Source organism: Nymphaea colorata, chromosome 11 (genome assembly GCF_008831285.2).
Source record: "Nymphaea colorata isolate Beijing-Zhang1983 chromosome 11, ASM883128v2, whole genome shotgun sequence".
Lineage (NCBI taxonomy): Eukaryota > Viridiplantae > Streptophyta > Magnoliopsida > Nymphaeales > Nymphaeaceae > Nymphaea > Nymphaea colorata.
Window position 1 is genome coordinate 6,431,925 of NC_045148.1, and position 12,756 is coordinate 6,444,680.

Sequence of the window (12,756 nt, forward strand, 5' to 3'; positions counted from 1 at the left end):
CGTCCAAATCTTATTAATGAACTAATCTAAACTGATCAACTGCAACCTTACTAATTTCCGTTCAATTTTTTGTCATCTACCAGAAACCCTGCTTCACTCATATATTACCCAGCCTGAGCTTCATCGCAAGTGATACAAGCTGAGCCTAATTTGACTAGATAACTCGAACGAAAACTTAATCTGAACTTGGTTAAGCTCATAAATTCAGATAAATAGACTTGGAGGTTGAGCTCCAAGCTAGGCTTGACTCAAGCTATCCACAAGTTGCTTATAAAAATATGTAATGGATTTAGTATTAGTATAGATATGTATATCATAGGAGAGCAAAGGATAAGAAGCACCTTGGCAGAAGGCATCGTCTGCCCTGCTCATGAAGGGCTTGAATGGCCTAGTGGCAGCCTTACCATCTAGAATACCCACATCTCTAGTTGGCAACGTTGTCGGCGCCCGCTTTAACTGTAACCAGTGCCCAAAATAGAGTGGGCACTGATGGCAAGCTCGCACATGTTGGAAAGTAAAAAGCAGTAGGCAAGGCAAGAGAGTGAGAGGAGGAATTGCGTCTGACCTGGACGCAGTGGTTTGCAATGTCCCAGGTGCGTCGCCCATAAGTTGAGACCTCTAGACTCTGAGCAGCAAAAGAAGCAACTCAAGTTTTTGGAGTCTGCTATGGCTGACGGCCTATACCCGGCATCACATCCTTGCAGTGAGAAGATGCCTTGAACAGGTCAATGTCTTTTTTCCTTTTATCCTGCCCCCAAAGTCTAGGTTTTCTTCTGAACTTGGGTAGGAAGCGGTACACCCAGCAGTTAACACCCATCAATTAGAGTATCGTACATCTATCAGGTGCAGTTTAGAGGAGTGGTGGTGCACATAGGAATCAAACTTAACAACCCGCCTTTTACCCACCTGCCCCCCTTGGGTTGTTCCCACAATGAAAAGAGAGGGAGAGAGAGAGAAAGAGAGAGATGATTTCCAAATAGCAATTTTTTATACTTGAATTTAGATATATCTAGTCAATTGTATTTGTGTGTATATATATGTGTGCGTGTGTGCAAAAGTACTAATTAGGCTTAACCAAATCAAGTTCATGCAACTGGAACTAGCAACTGGATTAAGTGTTTCAGTCACGTTTATAGGAACTCGACTCATTTAACAAAATAAGAGGCAATTAACTTAATCAGGTTGGGCTTGAGTAGGTTGACTCGATGCCCAGTCCTATTGCCACCTCTTCCTGAACTCCTCATCTCACCTTTTAAGCGGGAACTCAACAACGAAAAGCCTTTCTAAGGAGCGACGTTCTATGAGTATTTTCACAAGAAAAATCATACCTAGAACTAAGCGGGAAAATAAATATATATGACTGACCCAACGCAGTTCCTTGCAAAAGTGTCCACATTATGTATTAAATTTTCACTAGAAACTTGCTCCAATTATTTTGATTGTTCTAAGTTTAGGCCCGAGCATGACATTGAGCTTCCTAAATCGTATGTATTTGGGCCATTCATTAATCCGACCTTATAAATCTGATGGAGACCCACTTAATAATGATTTGTTTAATTCACAAAATTCAGCAAACTGAGTTAATTATATATAAATTTCTCCATCAGAATTTGATTAGACATTTTTTTTTTTTTTTGTAAAATGGACTTACTACTACTCTTGACTCATGAAAATCACAACGACGGTCCCCCACATCTCAAAGAGAAAACTGGACTCTTGTGTGGACAGGAACAGAGCAAGCAGCATTTTTCCTTCAATCCGTAGAACTTCATTCTCATTGCCTGACTTGGCCTATTCACATTTTCTGATGAACTCTCAGGCCTTGACTCTTCATCTCAAAGACTTTGCAACCTCATGAAGTCTTCCCAATTCCTCAATCAATCATATTTCATGACTCTGACGTCCCACTACCCCACAATCACGTAACAAAGCACTACCAGAGGACACCCATCGTGGAATACCATACACCATATCTATCAGTGCATAAATATATGCACCGATCAACATTTGGTGAAGAAAGAAGACTTGGGGAGTCAAATTTAGAACAAAGACCAAATGTGAAGGGTCCTACGCATGACTATGACCCCCATTTGAAATTTCTTATTCGAAGCCTTAAGATGGTGAACAATTTTAAAATGGTTTTGGAATGTGGGTTGTGATTAAAATTTGAGAGTGAAATCTCTGTCCTGTGTATTGGGGGTTCCATGATGGATGGGGTTAGGTTTTGATTCTTAGGGAGGGACCCATTGCACTACTTTTATATCATGTTATTTTTTAAATTTTTTTCCTTGGGGGAATATGATATGATGCACATGCAGTACCAATAATATATTGATGATTGTGTCATTTGGGCCGTTGGTTTTAGAAAATATTGCCTTTCTGAGATTCACATGATATTGATTAGGATCAGTGATTGTTGGCACAATCCGTGTTTGATCTGCTGATAGAATGACAGTTCTTCAGGCGTGCCAACCGAGGCAAGATTAGGTATAATGTTTTCATGTCAAACTAAAGTGACACAGCCATGTGTCGTGGGACCAACGATTGCGTTTGTGTACCGAACAAGGCAGGCGTCACATCCTGTTTTCTCGTTTTGTATTCACATTGTAACCCCACTGTCACACTTGATCATCCAGCCCCATGTGAGCCTGCACATGTTGTTGATCAGCTCTAAGTGTGCGAATAAGAAATTGAAGGTGCAAGCTAGCTCATTCCTGAAGGGGTTGGCCCTGGACGGGATGGGGGCTGGTAGAAGACCAGTCTTTGTTTCAAGTTTTTGGGGACGCAAGTTCTTGAGGTAACAACTTTCTCTAATGAAGAACTTCAAAAGATGAGTTGAAGCATAACAGAGACATCACCTAAAAACACAAAAAACAAGTGAAGATGAGGGGAAAGAACTTCAAAAGGGGAAAGAACTTCAAAAGATGAGTTGAAGCATAACGGAGACATCACCTAAAAACACAAAAAACAGGTGAAGATGAGGGGAATGTTGGGGGCTTTGGCTATCTTGGATTGAAATACTCCATCCAACAAGGTGCTAGCTAGCTCATCATTTTGCTTGATCAATCTGGCTTAATAAGCTATATCACCTAGCTCATTAACGTCATTCTCTAATGGCAATATGTTAAATTAAATCTACCTTGTGGATCGTATATGCATTATGTGCAGTAAGAATTGGCTTAGCAAAACCGTGTTTTGGGTTTATGTAGATTTTGTTTAGGTTGAGCACTATGTCCATTAATTCTTGATCTGTATGTCAACCACATACAATCTAATACCTAACAGAACCAAATTTGTGGATATCTTATTCAAATTCAATATATTACAAGCAGACCCACTTTGACTTCTAGACTACTGATGAAGGAGGAAATGTTTGGAAACGGGTTGCGCATTTGTTTTGTCATTCACTTCAAAAGTTCCTCTTACAAAAAAAAGGGGGGACCTCTAACAAATTAATTTTGTATATTGACATCCATATATTTATATTGGAATAGTAGCAAAGCCACATGTGAATTAATATGCACAGTTGCTTCCACCAGACCCACAATTTTTTTATTTTCATACTTCCGCTACCCCATTAGAGCACTCTCATGCATGGTCATGCATTGACGCATCAATTGTTCATGTTTCCTGGGTTGAGAGGATGTTGAGCTTCTAAGGTACCAAAACCAGATTATCCAATGAAGTACACCCTTGAAATTGTACCCTTGACCTAAGCTCAAACTTATTCAATTAAGATAGGTAGACATCGAAGCTGGTTATATGCATAGGCATGTGCACCTGTATATCGTGCACAGGGCCATGTGCATGACACATCCTCTTGACAGTGGGCAAAGAGACACATGTCATGCATCACCGGTTGTGCACGCTGCATCTCAATGCATATAATCACCTCTCAATCAATGGACAAAGCTTTTATTTACAAATGACTTCTAAGTAGAAGTCAGAAGTTTTGAGTGTGGGATACATGTGTAGATTAGTAGTTGAAGAAGGAACACATACGTAAATCCATGTAAATATAAGGCCCATGCCCCCTAACCTAATTGTGGCTTCGCCATGGCCTTTAAGAGCTGCCAATGTTGACAAGTGGATAATTTTATAGATCCAAAGAAGTCAGTCAGTTGGACTCATTCTATTGGTGGCTGGTCTGATTCTATGCTTATGCCACATGGGGATGTCAATAGTTTTAAATTATTATCTCTTATCCAATGTATATACAATTTGAAACTCAATTCTTAATATGCTAAGTAACTTTGCAAACTTGTTTTAACAGTCCGTTTGGGATTTGGTTGTAAACTTATAAATTGAATTTAGATAGGATTCAGATTGTGAATTTGGATTCGGATCTAGATATAGTATAGATTTTTCTTTATTCATAGTCAAATCTAAATCCAAATTCAAATGTATAAATATCTGAAAAGACAAATATGATTAAGAGTTCATTCAATCTCGATAAGATCCATTGAGGTCCCTAACATCAAATAGACATGTTTTGCAGTTTCTTGTATACAAGACTCCTAGTCAATCGACAATATTTAACATCAAAACGACAACACGATTGAACAGTACTTTTAAATAGGAAGAAAAAAAACATGAGCCTCGTGTCCTTATCATATTAACGATCTTTTATATATATATATATATATATATATATATTTGAGAGAGAGAGACTGGTTTAAAGGAGAACAGGAAAGCAGCTATTGCGCCTCATGAAACGGGGGAATCTCCACTGCAGACGCGAGGAGGGGGCGGTGGTGGACTGTGGGACCCACGTGTATTGAATAGCTTAGCTGCCCACCGGTGAATGAACCGACGTCTCCCTCTCGTTTTCCGAAACAAACTGCTTTTTTCAACAATGGCAATGAATACTCCTGAACTGCTGCCATCCCCGAACCTAACGCCTACATTTTCTTGTCAGGTCCGATTTTTTACCGTTATTTTTCCTCATACTCGGACATGGTTATCTTGTTGGTAAAGGCAAAGGGAGAGACGTCCAGCTTTGCTAATTTTTTTTTCTTTCAGCTCAGTATCATAGCCAACAATTGAAGTTAATAATGAGATTAATGTTTTCTGATTTATGTTAACTTAAATTTAACACTGTCATTCTGCATCTTCAGCTTTTCCGATTATGTTTTCAATGTAAAAGATTTTAGTGTACTATTAAGCAAGTTCATAATCATAAGAAGGAGAACAAAGAAAATAAACTGGCTTTTTGGAAAGTGTACTTTAAAATTAAGCCCAAACCTTCGCTAATTGTTCAATGAAGAGGATGCTAATAATTGTTGATTTTTTATCCATCCGAATTTGCAGCTTCAAGTCTTAGCTTTAAGAGGCATAGCCTAGACTAGGGGCGCATCTCTATTTGGTAAATGATATACCTTTGCATCTTAAATGGTGGAGGCGGTTGAAGAGTGCATCATTGTTATTGCTGACTCTACTTAGAACTAGTTAAAGGTAATAGGAATTGGGGCCTAAGGAAGGTAAAAAAAAAAGGTTGTTTGGGCTTCGAGCCAAGATTTTTAGCGGTGGGGCACTTGCTTTGGTGACACCGAATTTGGTCTGGGCACTACATATCATTTTAAAGTCATAGCAATGTGATGTTGAGACATTATAATGCAATTTTTTGCGGACTGACTGGACAGTAACTGACCCCAGCCAATAAATAGCTCCGCTACTGTCTTTTGCTCAGTCTGAAGTGTTTTGTAAGAAGTAGAAGCTCCTTTATCCTTTCCTCTCAGTTGATTTACTTTTTAATTTTATTTATTTTCATATTTTTTTTTTCTAAAAGCTCATCGCCTTCAATTTCCTATGTTCTTCAAGCCTACACATGTAACCGCATTTACAACCACATCAAATTTTATCAGTTTATGACGCGCTGCGGTCTATGTTCTTCAAGCCTACACATGTAACCGCATTTACAAGCACATCAAATTTTATCAGTTTATGACACACCGCAGCTTGCTTCTCGTGTATTCACTCTAGTATCAATTTTTTAGTTATTTGATTTTTTTGCCTTCACCATTTTGTTTTCATATATTTTGATCCTTGCACAGACTTTTCTATAAAGATATCCACCATGACACTCCATAGGCTCCTCTTTCTGCTGTTGTTCGATTCATAGGTTCCTAACAAGTAGTTGTGACGTATAGGTCTATATATATATATATATATATATATATATATATATATATATTCACGAAAGATTAACTGATTTTACAAATTTATAAAAGGTTGTCCATTTTGGGTGAGGAGAAGGTTAATCACCTTACCCACTGAAAAAGGGTGGAAAGCTTCCCATTTTTCCTACCTTCTCATAAGTCTTGAGCTGCATCAAGACCAATGAGATACGAGACACCTGTCAATTTAAGTGTCACAATCTTATGATTTATAGTTTACAAAACTAACACCTACTAAAATACTATGTGCCTTTTACACATCTGCTAAACTAACCAACTATGCTACTCAGGGCGAAGCTAAGGGGAGCGATGGCCCTCGCCCCACCTCAATTTTTTTTTAATTTACATGTAAATTTTAAATTTTTTTACTTGTCTTATATAAAAATTTTGAAAAATAATATTTTGGCTCATGTAAAAATTTATGAACTTTAATTGGAACCCTCATGAAAAATTTTATGGCTTCACCCTTAATGTTACCCCTTTCAAACTACAAACCATTAAGCCAAATATATAATCCAATGTAAAACTGTTTTTTCTTAGAGAGTCCACAAACTTCAAAATGTAGCTTCTAGTTTAAATTAAATGAAAGACAAATAAAAACGGAAACTACGTCGGAAGAAGAATAAAGTGTTTTATTTGCTTATCTATTGTTCACACTTTCCTAATAACACATGCAAAGCAGCGGAGAACAAAGGTTGGGAAGAGGGGAGGAGAGATCCCTGGAGACACTACAAAATCGACCGGGTTGCTCCCTGGCTAACGTTACTCCACCTAAGTTTCTTAATTTTAAGAAGGAAGAATCTCTCTCCCTCTCTGGGGAACAGTGCAGAGCTGCTGCTCTTCTGGGGATGAGAGCTAGGGAGGAAGAAATGGTGTTGGAGATGCTGAACAGAAAGTCTTTTGAGGAACTGGGAGTCCTGATAAAACAGATGGTCGTGGCTGAAAAACGACCTTTTCCCCTCCTAACGGTTTTTTCTGCTTTTAGAACATGGAGGACACAGGGAGAGCAGCCGCTGAGGTTTTCTGTTTTCAAGCTGTTCAAATATTAAATTCAGAAAGGAATGAGCAGGATCTGTTCTCTTCTCCCTCGGGTATTGTTCACCTGGGATTCCTTCGTCCGGCTGCATTCTTCGAGGTGGACTGTCGTTAAAAAACAAAAAAGAATGGAATCCTCTTCCTCTCCACCTCTTTCTGGGTTTTTGTTCAGTTAGATTTCTTCTGCCGAACAATTTGTTCAGTTGGATTTTATCTGCCAAGTGCCAACCATATTGTTCGGTTGGATTTCGTGCCCAACTATTATTTTATCTCTACAAAATAAAGAAATATATATGTATATACTTTCACCAAATTCAACTCAAGCTTGACTCAATAGAAGGGATTTTGAGCTCATTTACCACGATTTCTTCTTTCCTTGGTTTTAAGTTAGAAATTATAAAAGAAATAAAATCTAAATCAAACGAGAGTTTTCAATGTAATCGAGATTTAGGTCAAGCTTGAATTGATTATATATATATATATATATATATATATATAAAGAACCGTTCCATATATATTTTGGTGATCACATTTTCATCCTAGTCTTTTTTTTTCTCAAAACATGTTTGAGCTACAAAAGGAAAAAGAAATGAAAACTTTCTCTCTCAATTAACGCACACTTACAGAGACGTGTCATAGAGGTATCATTGGCTTGTTCATGTGGGTAGGCAAAGGGGACCCCGTTTGATCACAAGGCCATTTTGGTGTCAATAGTGGCAGCCCTTCGTCCCCACACGAGAACAGATCACCTTGTTTTCCCTGATTCCTATCTGGAAGGAGTGACGACTCAGTCCCACAATGCCAGTCCTTTTGTCTGTTTACGAATGTTCAACGATTCCTTCTAAGAGACGTCTTTAACCTCATCTTCTTCTTCTTCTAGTACCTCTCTCTCTCTCTCTCTCTCTCTCTCTCTCTCTCTCTCTCTGTTCAGCCAACCTCCCCCCTCGCATGCTAGCAGACAATACAGCAAATAGAGCAGCGGAAGAAGAAAAATAATTAAGAAAAAGATGGTGATTATAACGTCGTCGCAACTTGGCATGGGCTCCTCAGAATGGCCACAGGTACTACACATTCAGTCCATTCTATTCTCTCCCTTCATCCAACTCCCCATCAATAATTTCAACATCCATCCTTTCTCTTGTTTTCTAGCCCTTGGAAGAGAATATATGCTACCTTCCTTCCTTCCACACCACCCCCTTCTCTTTATGTTTCTCCTCCGTGTTTTTTTCCTTCTGCTCCTTATCTTCTCGAATTTATATCGTCACCCAGTTCTTCTTCTTCTCTTTTGCAGATCCAAGAGGGAAGCACCTTGATGGCACCGTCGTCTTCTTCTAGGCTTATGGAGCAGGCAGGCGGCCTTAAGAACCCCACTGATCCGGCTATCAAGTGCCCCAGATGTGACTCCTCAAACACCAAGTTCTGTTACTACAACAATTATAGCCTCTCGCAGCCAAGGCACTTCTGCAAGACATGCAAGCGCTATTGGACCAGAGGGGGCACACTGAGGAACGTTCCTGTGGGTGGTGGCTGTAGGAAGAACAAGCGGGTAAAGAAGATCAACGTCAGCCATGATCATGGCCTCCCTTCTTCTCATCTGGAACAAACAGGTGCACCAGCAAACACGGTGTCCTCATCTCAATCAACCCTACCCCCTTCTTCCTCAGCCGCCGCCACTACTGCAACTACTTCCGCCACCATCACCACCAACCTCCAAAGCTCAATTTTTATCAATCCTGAACTCAGTGTCAACAGCTCGCTTCTGTGCTCTCTGAAATCGTTGCTCCCTTCTGGTTTAGGCTTCTCAACAAAGGAGAACTCTCCCGAATGCAGTTTATTACCTGCAGGTCAGACCGGGATGAACAACACGGTACTCCAGTTACCTGCAGCAGCTTCCCTCTTTTCAGTCACAACATTTCCACATCTGGGTAATTCTCTGGAACTCTTGAATGGTCACGTTTCAAATGATACGATATCAGAGGCTGAGTGGCGGCAGGTTCAGCAGCAGAACTTTTTCCTGCCATTAGAAGAGTTGGGCACTGCCGGTGCTCAACCAAAGATGACTGAAGGGACTCTGAGAAACATGGGGGTGAAGATTGAGAAGGAGAGTAACAGGATGCGTCAGCTGGACTGGCAGGAGTCGAATCATAGCATGTTTGAGACAAGCAATAATAGTGATCCATCTCTATATTGGAATACAAGTCTTGGGCCATGGCCTGATGTCCCAAATTATGGCTCATCCTCAATTGCTTCTTTCATGTAATGAAGAGAAAGCAACACACCTGAGAAATATTGGGAACCTATGCAACACCTTCCTGGTCTGGATTTCTCTTCTCTCTCTCTCTTCTCTTGCGTCTTTTTTTTTTCCCTTTCTGTGGGCTTTTTTCCTTTTTCTGGGTTAAGGCAGGAATGGTTAGAAGTTTTCATGGTGAGCTCATGTTTTTTTTCCTAGTGATTCTAAGTCACAAAAAAAGAAAATGTAAGAAAAGAAGGAAGAAGAAACGAAATACGGATCGGAGTGTTCATGTCGGATGCAAAAGTTGATAGAGATTTGCACTGAGAGGAGCCTTGGATCCTTTTACTAGTAATATAGTATGAATGTTGAGTTGAAGGAATCAAAGATGAGAAGATCCTGGTTTTTGTCTAATTCCTGATCAATCCTTTCCCCTTGTTCGATGCCGAACTATGCAACTTTGTACGTAAATTTATGCATGATATATTCCCCTTTTAATTAAATTCATAGTTGGACAAACGAGGACCATGGTTTTCTTGAGATTGATTCAGTGGAATGGATGTAATTCTAGTTTTCCTTTTTTAACTAATAAACTGCATGGATGAATGTTTCACTTTTCCTTTTTGCTTTTGCTTTTCTCTGCTACTGTTTCATTTAGGTGCATGGAGGATCGTGCACCAGAACAGTGACTGGACATTGCAGTTTTTGTAGTCCATTAAAGCAACTTTTGATGATGAAAGGATTGGGAATTGTTCAACTTTACTCTGTCCTTGTTCTTGCTACTATGATTTGCTTCTACTCATATTAAACCCTAATTACTACTACGACTCATATGTGATAGCTAATACAACTGGTGTGCTTCTCATAAATGAGTAGAACATGTAAAATGCACGTCTGTTTATGCAACTAAATTATCCTATTGCACCACCCAGCTAGTGTCTGTAAGAAGTTCACTATGAATACTCCAACTGTGTTTTCTTTCCTACTGACTCAATGGAACTCCTTTGAAATTAATGAACCAGACTTTCATATGCAAAAAAGAAAAAAAGGAGTTTGCCTGAATCTATAGTAAGCGACCAAATCATGATGCTGAAGGACTCAAGCTGCCAATGAGATCACAAGTTCGAATGGTGGAGTAAACAGTTCCTGTAGAGAGAAGAAAGTTAGGACTACGCTCCAGTCTTTGCCTCTCCATCCTTCTGAAGTAGCTTGGGATCAGTGGCTACTGCGCCAAGTACGAGTCTCCTTTGTTATTAATTAGGACAACACTCAACATTTTAGTTCTGAAATATTCTTTTGTTGAACTTGCCGAGAACCGATGAAGCCCTTTAAGAAATTAAGCTTCATAGTCTCAACTAATCGATATATAGATCTACAAACTCTGGAAGTATAGTATAATATACTGAATATATTTACTAAAACTCTGCCAGCTGGTAGTTTAATTAATTGCATGAAATTCAAGGACATGGCGTTTGAATTTTATTTACCCTTCATTCTGTCTAGAAGGAACTTTCCTCTGCGCGTTTCTTTTCCTTACTGTTTTCCTGTAGCAAGCCAGACTTTGAACTGAAACATGAGCTGGTCTTCTACCATTATAAATGAAGTATGTAAACCATGCTTTTCTTGGAATGCTAGGTTATTTTCTTGTTCATGAACTTCAATATTCTTCAGTCTTTTTCTTTCCTAATGTCATTAACTAACTAATAATTGAGACTCAGGGAGAATTTAGATCCATACTTATCTCGTTTTGTGTCTCTTAGGAAGACACAAACGGTGTGGAATGAACGAATTTTATTACAGTAGTAAGCCTGAAATTTTCAACCTTTCAATCTGATATCCAAGAACGAACAGCTGCCCACTGGGCCAAGTATGAGCAGGTAAGAGCAAGCGTTTCATTTAACGTTGAAATGAATGGCTAGAAAATTTAAATTCTGATTAAAACTCATTCTCTATGTATCTCTCAGAGGATCTCCTGCCGTTTCTGCAATTCAAAGATGGCATCTTCATCAAAGTTAAAATTGTTGGTGGCAATGCAATGGTTTCACGAATAATATTATCAAGGATGCTGATCAATACTTTTTGCTTTCCAGGTGCACATAAATAATTGAAATAATATTCCAAATAAAAATAAAATGTTATCTCCAGATTTTTCTTTCTCATCCTATAACTACTGCGGATGTTAAAGTCTATAATTTATTGCTAAGTGGGAGTACGTGAAGAATTTGAATTTATGCAAAACTCCAAGGATGTGAAAGCCTTAAATAAGAAGAAGAAAAAGGAGCTCAATTTGAAGAAGACGTTGTTCTGTTATCACATGCATCCCACATATGCATGCTTTGGAAGGTCTTCGGTCGACACTGTCGAAGCCTGCAACATGTGAACGCTTTTATTTTAGCATGGATAAGGGAGGACGCAAGTCACTCTGATCGACCACATACAAAAAAAGTCCAACTTGTTAAAATTAAATGTACGCCTTTCAATGCCCCAGTTTTATATGCAGGCAGAACGTAATTGACGCAATAACTATTGGAATATGCATCTAAATGACGGCTGGATGATCTACTTTTCTTACTAGGTTGGCCAGAGTAAGTTTTATTGGGCAGCAAACTAAAGAGAAGGGAAAATGTTGACGTGTGTGTGTGAGAGAGAGAGAGAGAGAGACTGCATGCAGGCTAATAAGTTTGATATCTGCAAGAAATTGAAACTGCTGACAAAAATGTTACAATTGTTGTCATTGGCATGTGGATGTCCACTAGTTCTCCCATCATGATTCATCTCTCTCTCTCTCTCTCTCTACACACACACACACACACACACACACATATATATATATATATATATATATATATATATATATATATATATATATATAGAGAGAGAGAGAGAGAGAGAGATGAATCATGATGGGAGATATAACTCAGCCGTCTATACATGTAATTGAATGGTTATTTTTTTCTATTTCATGTCACTAAAAACATCACAAATGGTACAACTACAACGTCCACCGGCCACGGTTTTAGAAACAGAATGCAACTTTTGAAATAATTTTTTGTGACACAAATACAAAAGTAATCATCAGCCTACAAAAATAGCGAATATATATATATATATATATACACACAAGACTAACTTGGGCTCATAAGTACTTTGACATTATAAAGGGACAAGGGGCACGACGTTAAAGGCGTAATTCACTTAACTGAATAATCTTTACTACAAGAACTTCACAATTGAATTAAAGTCAGGAATTTTGCACGTCCTAACCTGTTCTTAGTTTTAATAAATCATAACACCTACTATTCTAGTAAGCAAATC

At 38.7% G+C, this 12,756-nt stretch overlaps 1 protein-coding gene across 1 annotated transcript; it reads left to right on the forward strand.

Annotated features, from left to right (window-relative positions):
• Positions 1-7,978: 7,978 nt before the first annotated feature.
• On the forward strand, positions 7,979-10,226 carry LOC116265000 (dof zinc finger protein DOF1.4-like). Its single transcript, XM_031645499.2, has 2 exons — positions 7,979-8,272; positions 8,503-10,226. Exons 1-2 carry the CDS (start codon positions 8,219-8,221, stop codon positions 9,469-9,471), a joined length of 1,023 nt encoding a protein of 340 aa, XP_031501359.1. The 5' UTR covers positions 7,979-8,218; the 3' UTR covers positions 9,472-10,226.
• Positions 10,227-12,756: the final 2,530 nt, after the last annotated feature.

Bases quoted from the DNA above. Each gene is read 5' to 3' on its own strand.
- LOC116265000 (XM_031645499.2), top strand. From the start codon at position 8,219: ATGGTGATTATAACGTCGTCGCAACTTGGCATGGGCTCCTCAGAATGG. The intron at 8,273-8,502 runs GTACTACACATT...TCTCTTTTGCAG, and splicing joins GCTCCTCAGAATGGCCACAG to ATCCAAGAGGGAAGCACCTT.